General features: G+C 39.5%; 1 protein-coding gene across 1 annotated transcript in view; it reads right to left on the bottom strand.

Annotated features, from left to right (window-relative positions):
• TRPM1 (transient receptor potential cation channel subfamily M member 1) overlaps positions 1-15,969 on the bottom strand; it is a 95,170-nt gene that overhangs the window by 21,730 nt on the left and 57,471 nt on the right. Inside the window, exons 18-27 of the mRNA XM_042988262.1 lie at positions 15,509-15,737; positions 10,540-10,662; positions 10,209-10,340; positions 8,081-8,209; positions 6,144-6,395; positions 4,837-5,029; positions 3,316-3,336; positions 2,429-2,573; positions 945-1,147; positions 184-316 (exon numbers count right to left, since the gene is read on the bottom strand). Coding sequence (XP_042844196.1) covers positions 184-316; positions 945-1,147; positions 2,429-2,573; positions 3,316-3,336; positions 4,837-5,029; positions 6,144-6,395; positions 8,081-8,209; positions 10,209-10,340; positions 10,540-10,662; positions 15,509-15,737 — 1,560 coding nt within the window. The remainder of the gene's footprint in view (positions 1-183; positions 317-944; positions 1,148-2,428; positions 2,574-3,315; positions 3,337-4,836; positions 5,030-6,143; positions 6,396-8,080; positions 8,210-10,208; positions 10,341-10,539; positions 10,663-15,508; positions 15,738-15,969) is intronic.

Below are 15,969 nucleotides of genomic sequence, written 5' to 3' on the forward strand. Positions count from 1 at the left end.
CCATTTCACAACTAGAGATTTTCACACTATTTTGGAGGCGAACACGTAAAAAAGCCAGTCTGAACAAACAAGAGAACTCCGAGTGAAGGTTTAAATGAACGTCTCCATTGCCCTTAAAATAGGGTGGAGGAGCCCACAAACCCTTGGCCCGAGGACCCATTGCTGGCCCCGCGCTGGGCACACCTCTCGCATGTGACACGGATGCGCTCGTCGCTGGACGACTGCTGCTCGTCTTCCTTCTCCTGAAAGTGCTCCTGAACACACTGTTCCTCGAACTCATGCAGCCTCTTCAGCTCCTCGTCACTGAGAAAGAGTTCTGTGGGAAAGAAATGTTTGCTGAGTGAGAAACGAACCCGGTGCGTGAAGAATCAATTTCGTTGCGTCATTAGGAATTTCCCAGCCCAATCTGAATTAAGCGCCCTTGTCCTTCACTTGTAGGCAGTTCTCTGACTACTCCAACTGTTTGTTACACAAACAGGTTGTCATATGCAGCAATCATTCTTCCCCTGGGGCAAAATGGCTCACTTTTTAAACACAAAACACCACTATTAAAGCTATTCGCAGAGTGAAACCAAGTATTATTTTCTGGAGAAACTTTTGTGTGTGTTTTATGGATAAAGTCAGGTGGACAGCATAATTTTCCCATCCTCTTTAGATGCCACAAATTACAACATTCTGAAAGGAACTCTACATCCACATAGAAGAGTCATTTTCAAGAACTCTGTCAATTTCTGATCTCTTTCATGAGCAGGCTTTTGGTAACACTAATTACTCATAAACTAACAGAACTGGAATAAAACCAACATAAAATGGGAAGCATTCTACAAAGAACAACAGTTGGACTAGGGTGTTCTGTTTTCACACAATTTAAAGTAGTATGTAGTGTCCAGTTGGAACACCCTTGAAATTAGCCCAAGATAGAAATGAGAGAGTCCTGTACATACTCAATCCACGATCCTGTTCATCTTGGTCCCCTTCTCTTTTCTTCCTACAACGACCGCTAAGACGCATAATGATTATATAGATGTGGCTTAAAATGATCATTGGTGGAGGTAGGACTGGTCGGTCATGAAATGTCATTATCAGCTGATATCGTTGGAATTTCCACACCTGGTTGGATATTGACTTTACCTCAAAGAAGGTATTGCTTTAAAAAGAGTAAATGTTTAATTAGTATTTTCCTTTTCATTTTGATTTCCCAGGGCAATCAGTTGCTCACATTGAAATGAAAATAAACATTGAAATGACCTTTTAATTCCTGCTAGTACTGACTTCTAGACTACCCTGTTTTTTGGTTTAACTATCAGTGTGGATTATCTACACTCAAGGACATTTTTCTCATATAAATAATTAAGAATCAATTGTATTGTAACTGCTACCTACTGCCCTCTTAAAACATCACACTGTAGTCTATTGACTCATACACTCAGGAAATTTTTATTTCATATTTTTAAAGGTAGGAGCTATTCAACTAAGCATTTTGAAGTATTTAAACCTTTAATACAGTTGAAAAAGAGTTTGAACCAGATTCTCTCCAAAGCCCTGGTCAGTTCTAAGATTCTATATTTCCGTGAAGGATTTTTTTCCCTCATATTTTTCATCTTAGAAGCTAGAAAATATTTTTTTCAACATGTGTTAAGTATGGTCACACACACAACACATTTGCCCATTTGCCAAAATGGGTAAGTTTTATAAGAAATTTGATACTGTAAGCCATTTCTTTCCTAGGCCATTTTGTCTTCTATTCTGTAAATGATAAGGAAAGTATTTTATATAATATTGCAGTAATTGTCATAGCTTATGAAATTGACATTGCCTTCTGTGCCTCTGATAATGATCAGATCTTCCCTACCTCCGGAGACTTTTATCTAAGGAAATATTTCATTAGATTAAAATACATGTCAAAGTGTTAAAATACTAAACAAAATTAAATTAAAATGTATTTAAGAGGAAGACAAATACCATATGATTTCATTCATTTGTGGAATTTAAGAAACAAAACAAGTGAAGAAAAATGAGACAAAACAAGAAACAGACTCTTAAATGCAAAGAACTAGTGGTTGCCAGAGGGGAGGTGGGGGGGGGGATGGGTGAAATTGGTGAAGGGGATTAAGAGTACATGTATCATGATGAGCACTAAGTAATGTTTAGAATTGTTGAATCATTATATTGTACACCTGAAACTGATACAACACTGTATATTAATTGTATTTCAACAACAAAAAATATTGAACCATTGAGAAAAATTTAGTGTGTGTAAGTGTCAAATTTTGACTCATGAATACACTAAGGCTGCTTACATTTGAACAAAAGAGGTTGTAAAGATTTTACACCTTTAAAAGCCCTCCTGAAATTCTGTGTAAATCCGTGGCCCCAGATTGGAAATTTGTACTGTAATTACTAATAGGCACCCAGCCATGACACATACTTGAAAACTGCAATGAGCAAGTTCACCAGCAGGATGTTGGCTACCAGTAGGTAGCACGCCATGATGGCCGGTGTGAGCCAGGCGCCTGGGATACAGGGAGGGAGCCGCTTGCCTTCCTCATCATACTGGTTGTCACCACAAGGAGCTGCAACAAAATTTGTCTTGTTGTACTTGCTTTTTACATAGAATGAATGGAATAAATAACTTACTTATGCCGTTAAACGATCTATTTCCTTTTTAACACGATTTTCCCCTGATTTCATAAGCAATAATTTTTCATGTGAAAATATCTCCTACAAAGAAAATAAGAAGCTCATTTCTGCACTCAGAGATAGTCATTCTTGACTTGTATTTGTAAACGTTTTCCCGTTTCTTTCTTTGTGTGTTTCATATACAGAAGTTCTTAATTTCTAAGCAGATAGATCTTTGGTTTTTTCTGTACTGTTATCCATTAGAAAGTTATTGTGTCTTCTGATTACTTGAGATCAGCTTATGTTGTCTCCTTAATTTCACTTGTACGTGAACTTTGGAAATAATTTTGTTATGAGGAAGGAGGTATGATGCCCTCTACCCTCAAATTTGTTAATCAACAGTTCTGGGATCATTTTGGAAAATCATCCTTTCTCTGCTCATTCAAAATGCCACTTTGATCCTATGGGACCTATGTCCTGAACTAAAAAATAGAATGATTGCAAAAGTGATCAGTGAAGTAATTGCCATAAATTTATCGTCTACCTACTTTTTACTTACAGTTTAAAAGAGTATTAACATCAGAAAACAAGAGGAATATTTAAGACCAACGTAAGGCTATCAGTAATTAGCTTAGAAAGAGACTGATGAATACACACATTTCATGAACTAGAGTCATCAATTCTGTGTAAACTTACGATTAATTTCCATGGCGTAGACTATATAGCGATTGGAAGCAGGATTTTATTTTTTAGTTGTGACAGGAAGGGAGGAAAGAAAATGAGATGACAATTGAGAGAAAAGTAAAACACATGATTAGCAACTTAAGAACGGTTTTGGTGTCAACAAATGCAAAGTATTCAAGCTTGGGAATTATAGATTCATGCTTGGAAACAGTGGTCTATGTAGAGGAAATTATAGACATTATTAATACTAGGAAATATATACATATATTTCATGAATATTGATTTTACCATATGTTATAAAGCAATAAGAAGCTCACTAGTTAAAAAATACTGTGAAAAAGATATGAGGCTACTGGCAGATGATCATTTTAATCAACTGGTTAACCAATCAGGCGTTCTCTATATCCCAATTCACATACCTTATAAGCACAAAGAAATGCAAAATTATTATGCAATAATCAGATCAAGAATCAAAAACCTACATTTAATGAAAATATACTCATTTGCCTCTTTATCTTCTCATTAGCAAATTTAATAATAAAAAATTAAAAATATTACAATTTATGTCTGGATCATATGTTTACCTAAGTAAATATTCTTTGGAAACCAAATTAGATTTTTACATTCTGGTTTACCAAGCTACAGACACATTCAATATCTCGCATTGACTTTGAGATACTTGTCATGATAATGTGTTTGGAGTTATGTTCTGAAAACTAGGTAGAAGGCATTGTATGAACTAGTTATCAGTCTAACCCAGTGGCAGACGATGTTTTGACAACTGTGTGTTTCATACAAGTGGAGGATATTCAAAACCTATCCCCAAGAAGCAGAACACTGGAAATAACATTCTGATGCTTTGTGACAGAGTACAACATGCAAATGAAAATATGGGGGCAGACACAAGAACAGATCTGAAGAACCTACCACACAAGAGACACCATGATCTACCAACTCAGCCTGGGGAGGGGCTGGGGCCTGCACCACCCAGAAATCCATACAGGATTATGGCTTATTTCCTCTGCTAACATCCTGATTATTTTTAATCATAATAATAACAATAACAATTAACAACAAAATTTGAACTGCATAAGTGAAGAGGAAATTGATAGCCACATGGAAAATGGCCTTTGGAGAAGAGGCTTGAAGAAGAGGATGACACAAGACACCAGTCACCTTGTCATGCTCGCTATCTCATTCTCTTGGAACAACACTACTAGCTCTGCCTTGGAGTAGAAAGAAATTTACGTTGAAGAAATATTAGGATATTGGCGCTGATGCTGCATTCATGTGATAAGATATTCACCAGGTCCAGCTAAAGTGATCAGACTCAAAATTCTGGTTAATGGTTTTTAGAAGAGAAGAAATGACTGATGTCTCAAAAATCTACATTTCATATTCTGCACTTACTCCTTCATAAAATGATTTGATGCTCATGGCAGAATAAAAAGTAATTTATTTCCAAATTAACACATGCTCTTCCATTAATTTGGAACTGATCATCTGCCTCAGAAGCAGGGAAGAGAATCTTACTATGAATTCTATTCTTACGGTCTATCTGGTCTGCAAACACCTCTCCATAGATCATCCAGTAGGGCATGTAGAAGATGTTTCGGGCCAGTCTCCAAGAAGGCTCCTCATCTGGGTGCAAAATGGCTTGACGGGCTACTCCAAAACTCATCAGCACAACCAGCATGATGACCACAAAATACAGCATGTCAATCATCTGAGTAGAGAAAACATGTGTCTTGACTCATGGGCGAGGTTCACCTGGTTCATTGTAATGCTCTCCCCAAAGACTTCATGAGTGCTTAATTAGGAAGAAGAGAGTCTCTTTCTCTTCTCTCCATCTTAGCCATGGGCTCCTAGTTTTTATACACCATGCAATACATACATCTTATTCTAGAACATTGACTCCCTCATTTGTTCTCATTCTTTCTTCTCCTCTACTGTTGCCCATAAACAAATAGTCCTCTCATAACTACGAGTGCAAATGAAGAAAGGGAAGAATTATGGGGGAAACATGGGAATTTGTAAGGGAAACTAAGGAGTCAGAGGAGGAGATATCTAAGAAAACAAGATAATGAATTGAGAATACAGAATGATATTTATTCATTCATTACACAAATGCTGAGTGGTTACAGAGAGCAGTGCTCTGTTTACTGTGGATACTGAACTGGTATAATTCCTAATTTTGGACATCTCTGAAGATGAGGGCCCTTGCCAGGATAAGCTAAATCATATATCCTTTTACTCAAAGCCACGTGCGCTATAAAGTGTTATTTGTAAATTTAAGATACTTCCTTTCTTCTGGGTCCGGTCCTAACACTGAAGCTGTTTTAGGTGATGTAAGGATGATATGCTGACTCATTTTTTTTCCATATAGTATGGCCTATTCTGGAAGAAATGTTGCCATGGACTTGGCCTAATCACATGAATTACCCTCAGGCCAGAGTACATGGGCTGAATATTGGAATACAGGTTGTGGAGTGACCGTGGGCCCTATTTGTCTCTGGCTTTTACCACATGTTATAAACCAGATTATTGCTATATATATAAACATATATATATACACACACACATGCAGTATTAGTATATACATAGATACAGTATATATATATATATATATATACCTCTGTATAAAGCAGTATGTACTGTATATATATACCATATTAATGTGTAGGAAAACTATGTATCTTAAAGCAAAAAACATTTCCTGTAAGAAACTAATTGCAAAGGAAAGACCAAATGAAATCTGACAAAGCCACACCCAAGGCTTGGTCTCAGGTTCTAACCACAACCACAGCATCTCTAGTTACTAACGGGATGTCAGTACTAACCATCTTTCCAATCATCATCACATAAGGCCCCAGATACTTGTTGACACCAAAGATGTCCAGGACACGGATGTACCAGAAGATGATATCCACACAGTAGATCACTCGACCATAGCCCATGTATGGCTGCTTTTGTAGGCGAAGGATTGCTCCAATCATGAACATGGAAATGGCCACAAGATCCGTGATGTTCCAGTACTCTTGAAGCCAAACTTTTATTTTCTGGCTGAGTTTTCCTGGTTCTGACATGAGGATCTGAAAACAAAGAACAATGAACAAGGAATGCTGTGTTGGAAGCCGCATCTCAGAATCTTGGAAAGATAGGACTGGTGGAACATTCCAGGGCATCTGGTCCCATTTCCTGGTGAAGACCTCTACACACTAATCTTCTCAGGCATTGAAAGATATCTCGAAAGGGAAATTCCATGGAATCCTCTATATTCCTAGATGCAGTGTTTCACAAACTCTCAGGAAATGCCTTCTAAATTATGTTCCTCTTGGTGTAATTAAAACAGCTGCCTCTTGATTTCTTTTTAATACTCTGGATATGTGCCCATCAGCCCATGTTCCTGAGTTAGTCCAGGAGGAAAAGTCTAGAGGGGAGACACACCCGTGTGGACTCACAAAAGGGTAATCCACCTGGTGGAGATGGCAGAATCGGGCTAGGAGATGTTTGCCACAATTCCTTTGCAATGTAGATAGGAGAAGTCGGGAGGAAATTAAATGATTTTCCTGCTTAAGATATTACCCTTTAAAAATCACCACTGATTAAAAAATCACTATTTCCTCAGAGTAAAACTGAAAATATTGAAAAACCAGCATGCACAGGTGCACACACAGTGAGCCCCATGGACCCTGCAGTGGGAGGCGGGGTGCTGTGCCATGTGGTACCCCTTTAGTTATGGAGACTGGGTAGGTCCTGGGGACCCCGTGAGTGGGATGGGGTGGTGGCTATTTTTTGGCCAACACAGAAGGGATTCACTAATTTAAAAGCTCATCCATACTGGCTGAGGGCTACCCTCTTTCTGTAACTGGAGGAAATCTTAGCACATGGCTGATACTCAGCAAGATCATGGTGGCACTAGGGATGATATCGCAGGCCACTTGGGAAATCCCACTTGTAACATCTTCAGAGTTTGATGGAGCCCAACTAGAAAAGAAAGCGCAGTAGCAAAGGAGATGGGCTGTAAAATGTTGGATTTGGCACTTTTTTTCTTTCTCAGGCTCTTGTTAGACTGACAGCATCAAACTCTCTCTGTGGGGTGAAGTTGCCAGTAATATTTTTTTCAGTGAGGAAGGGTTAGTAATAATTGCAAAACAACAGTCCTGGTTTTATGTCAGGTGGAAAAGAATGTGAATCCTTCTTTGTGCTTTTTCAGTTCAAATTCATATTTCTTGGATATCAGCTTTCCCTTTACAAGCTAATGTAGTGAATTAAAACTTGTGGATGATGTTAGAAAATTACCTGGCCCTATTTCCCCTGCTGAGAGCCCTTCCTTAATAAGAAGGAAGAATCCCCATTGGAGGTGGTAGAGGGAGCCCGGGCATGATTCTGAGTCCTAAATTGTAGGAAAAATGTCATCTTGTGTCTCTCTCTGTTTCTAGGTTCAGTTCCCAGAAAACATCAGTTGTGGAAATTGGTTTATCTCAGGTATCTGGCAGCATTTACTGTTGCTTTTATAGGCACTGAGACTATGTTTTTTGCTACTAAAGATTTATTTTGCCTTGTGTTTTGATTTGCAAATTCAGATTCAGTTGGAAGCAGAAGACATAGAAATCTTAAGCAAAAGAATAAAATACATTTGGGATTGTGATACCTCAAGAGAGGAAAAAGGTCCCATGGCACTTGTGATTTTCATGAAGTGCTTTTGCAATAAGAAGCTATATCTGAATTAAAGTCAGTGGTTAGTGGGGCTGGGACGGGCCTTTGGAGTAATCACCTCTCGTATTTTCTCTAATGCCAGGCTCACGATGTAGGAGATGACAATCCACTCCTGGAGACAAGGCCAGCGGTCCATCCGCACCAGGATGACATAGTTGAATAGCAGGAGGTAACCCAAGTACGATATCTGAAGGGCAGAACAACAGTTAGCTGTGTTTGGGGAGATAACACATGCTGGAAACACACTTTGAAATCCTGTTTTCAGGTTGACAGGTCTTCAAGAACAAATTTTCGTTTCCAGCTGGACTGACTCACCTAGAGGAACTTTCTGGTCACATCACCAGTGCAGATAAACTTTGAGGCAGGTCGGGAGGCATTTTATACTTTAGGATCGTATGGGCACTGGCATTTCATCTTCTAAATGAAGATGTATTTGTGGCTACTATCACCCTCATGGGGGAATTACGGAGCTGCTCAAAATTATGAGAAACAAGAAAATTTTAATATTTCACTCATGTGACTTCTACATTCCTGGAAATTGGAAAATGTTACTTTCTCTCCCTGCCTTGCAAATTTCCCTCTTGAATCTTTTCACTGTTAGTGGATGTGGGAGGTTAGAAGGGAGGGGGTGAGAGCTGTCTGCCCTGATGCACAGAGCTGCCTCGAGTCCCCACAATTAGGGCTCACATATCTGTGGTTTGCTGTGTGGCCACGGCAAGCTTCCTATCTTTGTGGCAAGAAAAGATGCCGAGTTTGGAGGTATATGAGAGTGAGGTATCAGGTGGGAAGGAGGTGGTCTGAGGTTGATTCACTGTGGAGCTGATGAATCTTCACCTCTGGAGCCTCACTGGCACAGGCCTCTTCAGGAGTTATGGGGGTAAGGGGGGAGTGTTCTAGCAACTGTGCATCTGTGATTCGGCAGTTCTTATTTTTTAAGATTCACCCCCACCCCTCCCAATTGCATAAGCTTTACCAGTAATACAGTAAAATCCCTTGAATCCATGATTTATTCCTTGCAGAGGAATCAGAATTCTCCAAACTGGGCCATGTCGGAATCCCCTGGGAAGCTATGAAACATGTCACACCCTCCCACTGGGCCAGAGCTAGCAGTCCGAGGGGCAGGGTGACACTGGGGGTCTTCTACATAGGGTGTGGCCCCACCCTATGCTGAGCTCTCCTGAAGTCCAGGCCAGTGCTCAGCTGGTCCTTACCAGAGCAGATGGGCACCAGTGGCTCTGCCACCACACCAGGTGTGACTACCAAAAGGTTGGGTGTCCAGGTGCATAGTTGATCTGGATCCACATGCAGCCTTCCTCTTGCCCACTGCTTACCCCCCTGCCGATTGCCTCATTCATAGCTTTGGACCCAGCTCCTCACCTCCCATCGCCTGTCCCTGCCTAGTCTCAAATGGAGCCACAGTGCCAGGGCCTGCCTGGCAGAGGCTGAAGCTTGGTGCTTGGGGTTTCATGAGTAGTCTTGTCCCAACCTTCCCAGACTGCAAGGTTGTGGGAGCCTTTGTGTGCCTCCTGGGACCTCCCGCAGCTGGGAGCCTTCCCATCTGCCCATCTGTGGATGTCCCAGCATGAATGTGTGAGACTGAGTCTTCTGTGGTTATAGATGGCCACACTATTGGAGATGCCAAGACAGTGGCCACCTAAGGCAGCTGGAGGAGAGTGTGAAGCCAGACTGTGGTCAATTTGGTGTGCATTTCAGAGTGTAGAGGCCTTAATTTGTTCCCCTGGTCTAGGAGTTTATGACCTGGGTTCAACCACATTTCTTTAGTGGCCCCTCTAGTTTTATGAAAAAAATGGTTAACTGTGAGTCTGCTCTTTAAATCACCAGTCATCTGTGTCCGTTTAAAAATAAAGCTATAGTTCCCTAAGTTTGTATTACTGAGAGCATTAAAAAAAGTCCTTCATCTTAAGCAAATAAGACTATTTTGCTTTATGAAATGGTGTATTTGGGGCTAGGATGGCCACATTCCTACATGCATGTAAAATATAGATCAAGATATCCAGATACAATTTTAGGTGAAGATCTGAATTAGTCCCAGTTTTGTTTTCATAATTCATTTTAATTTGGTGAATTTTAAAACATTTTTAAAAGCCTTTGACATGTTTCTTGATTCTAACAATCCTGCATATTCAAAACATGTTAGATGGCCAATGCGAAGGAGGAAGCCTTACTGTGTAAAACCAGAACTTGACAATGGGAGCGTTATAGAATTCACAGATCTTTGTGCCAATGGGAATGCTTCTTTGCTTTTTGTGCTCATTCTCCTCATCGCCCTTTCTTGAACCAGCATCTGCATTGGCATCCTGGAAAACAGAGAACAGCACACAGCAAGCAGGTTGGTAAATGGGAAATGCACAGTATTTAACAGATATTTTTTTTTAAAATAAAGAATTATACAAATTTCCCCAATTACTATGGTTTCTAAATTCATGGTAAGAGAAATCTCAACAATTTTGAGAATGAAAGTCAATTGATACTGTTATGGCCAAGGGTATCACTGACCACATTTTCCTCTTCTTTTTCTTTGCCATCTTCATTTTCCTTGGATGTCTGATATGAGAAGTCATCATATGTGCGAAATTCCAAAAACAAGATGGTAGGGGGAAGAAGAATCCCCATTATAACCTATATAGGATGATAAAAAAGATTTTTTTTTAATTTTTAGATTTCTAAGCTATGGTAATTCTAGAAAATTTTCCTAGTATATATAAAAATTTTAAATTATGACCTTCAGCACCACTCAACAAATTGATTTGTCCTAAAACAGGTTTATAGAGATAAGCTCTGATGTTCTGTGGCTTATTCTGTTTGATACACTGAGTAAGAGTTGGTAGAGCTGCAACTGAAAACTGTAAGTACTTTCATCACATTATTTTAGATAGACAGCAAGCAGTATTGTGTGGAATTGTGTCTTAAAAGCAAGGAGCTTATATTGAGTTTCAAAGCGGGTAAATCTTTAAATTAAAATATAATAAATGAGAACAAATAAACAAAATATAGTAATACTGATAGTGAAGTAGATAAAAAATATTTTATGTAGAAATAACTGATGTGTATCTCCAATATTATTTTTTAATAATAAAAATTATTATAATAGTATATTATCATATTATTAAATAATAAACTATTATGTTATTAAATAATAAAATATTATAGTATATCATTAAACAATTAACTATTATAATATTTTAATATTAAACAATAACTATTATTTATATTTATATATTATATATTTATTAAGTATATATTTATATATGAATATTAATATGTTATATTAAATAATACATTTTTTAATTTTAAAAAATGTTTATTTTAGAGAGAGAGGGACAGAGACAGAGAGTGAGAGAGAGAGGGAGACACAGGATCTGAAGCAGGCTCCAGGCTCTGAGCCTGTCAGCACAGAGCCCAATGTGGGTCTCAAACTCATTAACCACGAGATCATGACCTCAGCTGAAGTCGAACACTTAACCAACTGAGCCACCCAGGTGCCCCCTCAGTGATACATTGTTAAGGATACCACAAAAGGGCTACTTCTACCGTACATTAAAAGTTATATTACAAAAAATCAGTAATTAAGATAGTAGGGTGTAGGTGCATGAATAGACCAAAGAAATAGAATAGAACGTCTCTTTTGGCCAGTGGAAGCCTCTTTGAGTGGGCTCCTCTGTCCCCCGTTCTTACCCTACTGATCTTTGATAGCTTCTTTGCCATCTGGTATGTCAAGATGTTCTAGGCTTATCTTGGAATTTTCTTGCTCCAGATCTGGAACGAATCATTTCTCCAAGAAGTTCTGGCCCCAGTTAGTGGGAAATGGTATTGCAAGACCACAATCTGGGCATTGGAGATGTTCACTGCTTTTCAGTAGGTCATTGTGTCCAGGCTTTTCATTGCTCAGAGATGGAATGAGTTTGTACTGATGCTTCCATTTAAACACTATAGGCTTTTCATTTACCCCTTTCTAGACCATAGCTGTGTTTCCTTTTGCTACACACTGAATCCTAGTTCTAAAGGACAGACATGATAGAATTAAAATACCCCTCCTTATTCAGTTGCTTTATAGTTTCAGAATAACAATGTTAATACTACTGCTATTGATTATGATTACTGAAGAGTTACTTTTTTTTTTTTGCATAGGTGTTTCAATTCTCTCCTCTTTTTTAAAAAGGTTGTATTAGGGCACCTGGGTGGCTCAGTCGGTTAAGCATCCGACTTCGGCTCAGGTCACGATCTCGCGGTCCGTGGGTTCGAGCCCCGCGTCAGGCTCTGGGCTGATGGCTCAGAGCCTGGAGCCTGTTTCCGATTCTGTGTCTCCTTCTCTCTCTGACCCTCCCCCGTTCATGCTCTGTCTCTTTCTGTCTCAAAAATAAATAAACGTTAAAAAAAAATTAAAAAGGTTGTATTATATCTATATTATCAGAACACATAGCCATTGCATACTATACTCTCTCCCTCTTAACCCTCCCCTAGTCTCAGCACTATATGTAAATATATATCTGAGGCTTACCATTAGTCCTTATACTGATGCCTCTTTGGTTACTGTGGTTCTTGGAAGCTCATTACCTAATAGAGTCTTTAGAAAGGGCTCATAAGAACAATATTTCCTGGGGTCCTTGCCTGTTGGTAATGGTTTGTGTATACATTTTATATTTAACAGTCACTTTTGTTGGATATAAAATCCTGGTCTGTCATTTTCCTTCTGGGAGTATCTTTATATGACACACTACAATTTTTTCTCTGACACAAGTGGTTGCTACTGGAAGTCTGATTATAATCTAATTTTCTTTCCCTTATAAGTAACTTTCACTTTGGTTGTTGTTGTGTTTGCCTGGATGCCCAGGGAGTTTTTTCTTTTTCATTAAGATCCAGTAATTTAAAAATGTGTGTTGATGTTGGTTGTTCTGGGTTGATATATGTGTCTAGAAAGTGTTTTTTTTTTCAATATGTAATTTCATATCATTTGTCTTCAAGAAGTATTTTTGAATCATATTTTGAGATAATCACTTTTAACTATTTCTGATTTTAGTTTTTTTAATAACTTCATATTTTTAACAACATGAGTGACGTTTTATATTGCTATTTCTTTGTTAGTTTAAGTACTACCTATTAACATCCTATTTTTTTAATGTTTATTTATTTCTGAGAGAGAGAGAGAGTGCACAAGCAGGGGAGGGGCAGAAAGAGAGGGGGACAGAAGACCTGAAGTGGGTTCCGCACTGACAGCAGAAACCCCAATGCGGGACTTGAACTTGGGAACTGCAAGATCGTAACTTGAGCCCAAGTTGGATGCTTAACTGACTGAGCCACGTAGGTGCCCTGACATCCTATTATTTTAGACAAGACTTGATCTCGTTTCATCTATTCCTCTGCTCCCATTTTTAATAGCCACATGAATGTTTTCAGTTCCTACAAGGTTATCTTTGTAACTTTATATCATGAACTGAAATCTTTTTCTCTTGTTTCAACAACTTTTGATAGTCTCGATTCCTCACATTATAATATGGGATATTATCCTTCTCACCACCCTCCCTTCCTCCTTCTACCACCCAGTTTTTCCCAGCTTTGCCTTTGATTCTTGTATTTTCTTTTTTAAAAAAAAATTTTTAACATTTATTTTTGAGAGAGCGAGACACAGCACAAGTGGGGGAGGGGCAGAGAGAGAGGGGAGACACAGAATCTGAAGCAGGCTCCAGGCTCCAAGCTGTCAGCACAGAGCCCCATGTGGGGTCATAGACTGCGAGATCATGACCTGAACCGAAGTCAGATGCCTAACTGACCGAACCACCCAGGTGCCCCTGTATTTTCTTTTTTTAAAAAATGTTTATTTATTTATTCCGAGAGAGAGCAAGTGGGGAAGGGGCAAAGAGAGGGCAAGAGAGAGAATCCCAAGCAGGCTTTGCACTGTCAGCCCAGAGCCTGATACTGGGCTTGATCCCACAAACCACGAGATCATGACCTGAACTGAAACCAAGAGTTAGATGCTCAACTGACTGAGCCACCTAGGTAGGTGTCTGCTTTTTGTATTTTATACTTGGTGGCATTTGTATTCTGTTTAAGGAATCATATTCGAGTCTTCAGTGCTTTGTCTATGGGACTATTCCAAAAACTGAAAAACCAATAAAAAGCATTTCCATTTTTATTACTATATAAATATTGTTTATTGTGTGGCCATATGGCAATTTTAATGCAGAATTCTGGTACCACTAAAGGATCATGTTCTTGATATCAGAGGTCAAATGGTCTTTTTTTTACACACTACCAGTTGCTCAAAATCATTCTGAGTTTTAATTTGAATCGTAACCGAGCCTTAACTTTTGTGTGCATTTTTGTTTTACTTGAAATCTGATCCCCCTTCTATGTTCTCGTTAAAGATTTTCTTGTTAAGAAACTGTTCTTGTTTCCTTGATCTTTATCCCTGACACTTGTAGCCTCTTGGTCATTCCATCTATTTATTGGACTCATTTCTGTTCTTCTTGATTCCTTCCTTCTTGGATCTCACTGACTCCTTATACTCATTTAACCTGACAGACTTTTAATCCCACTGCTCAGTTTTCATATGAGGGCAAGGTATAACATTCATATTATTAAGAAATGAAATGCCTTCTATTTGCCAGAACCACACTACACAATATAACATAAGATGTCTTTTCTTTACTCTCATGGCAATCCCATGAGATTGGCATAATATTGCTGTGAGGGAGCTGGATTATTTGAAGATTAGAATCTTTTCTTACCTACTAGTTAACAGTACTAAACAGCAGAGCTAAGACTTGATCACAATACAATTTGTACCAACTACAGCCTTTCAAACCCTACTATAACTTCATATTCTCTTATAAACCCCATATAATGAAATGTTGCCAATTAAAATAATATCACATAATTTCAGGGGCGCCTGGGTGGCTTAGTTGGTTAAGTGTCCGATTTCGGCTCAGGTCATGATCTCACGGTTCGTGAGTTTGAGCCCCACGTCGGGCTCTGTGCTGATAGCTCAGAGCCTGGAGCCTGCTTAAGATTCTGTGTTTCCTTCTCTCTCTGCCCCTCCCCTTCTAATGTTCTGTCTCTCTCAAAAATAAAAATAAACATTAAAAATATATATAATCACACAGTTTCAGAGTTGTAACAGGATCTATAGAAACAGAGTTCAGGTGCCTGATTTAATGGCAGGAAGATGGCCTGTCCTGGGATGTGGTTAGTTAGGGTGAACTCCAATCTCTGTGAGCCAGGCACACCAGTTAGGTCTGGCATTAGGCCACCTGGGTTCAGGGCCTGGACCCACACCTTACCAGCTCAGATCCTAGGCAAGTCAACCTTGAAGCTTCAGGTTTTTCATCTGTAAGGCAAGCATCTCCCTCATGGGGCTGCTCAGAGGAATAAATGAAATAATCCACAGGAATGCCTGGCTCTGCAAGGTGCAGAGTAAGAGCTCACACAGGTGTCACTTGTTACCATTATGACAATAAGCCATACGTACTTTTAGGCCGGGGTTTTTCCTCATTCGCAGCCTTCCCATCCACATGTCTGTCAGCAGCATCTGGCTGCAGGTGTGAGCGATGAAGTCCCGGTGTTTGGCCGCCACTGCCAGCTTGAGGCAGGTGGAGTTGCTCCAGTTCTTCAGCTCATAGGTCAGCAGTTTCATGGCGATCTGCTCATCGTGCTTATAGGACTGGTCTAACAACTCCACGGCAAGCTGGCCGAAGTCTCTGAAGAGAAGGGAGCACAGTCAGAGCTGACGCTGCAGTGGCTACACACACTGAGAGAGAGACATATCCACAGACACATCATGGAGCCCAGGACACAGAATCCTTGATTTCCAATCCTCTGCATACCCCAGAAGCTCCCAGGGTATGTTGCCAGGTGGGAATGGCTGGGGCCGGGGCTCTGTGCTCAGTTGTGTTGGGGGGCTGACTGCTCTTGCTGCAAATGGAGTTTAGA

The sequence above is a fragment of the Panthera tigris genome, chromosome B3, assembly GCF_018350195.1.
Source record: "Panthera tigris isolate Pti1 chromosome B3, P.tigris_Pti1_mat1.1, whole genome shotgun sequence".
In the NCBI taxonomy this organism is placed as follows: Eukaryota; Metazoa; Chordata; class Mammalia; order Carnivora; family Felidae; genus Panthera; species Panthera tigris.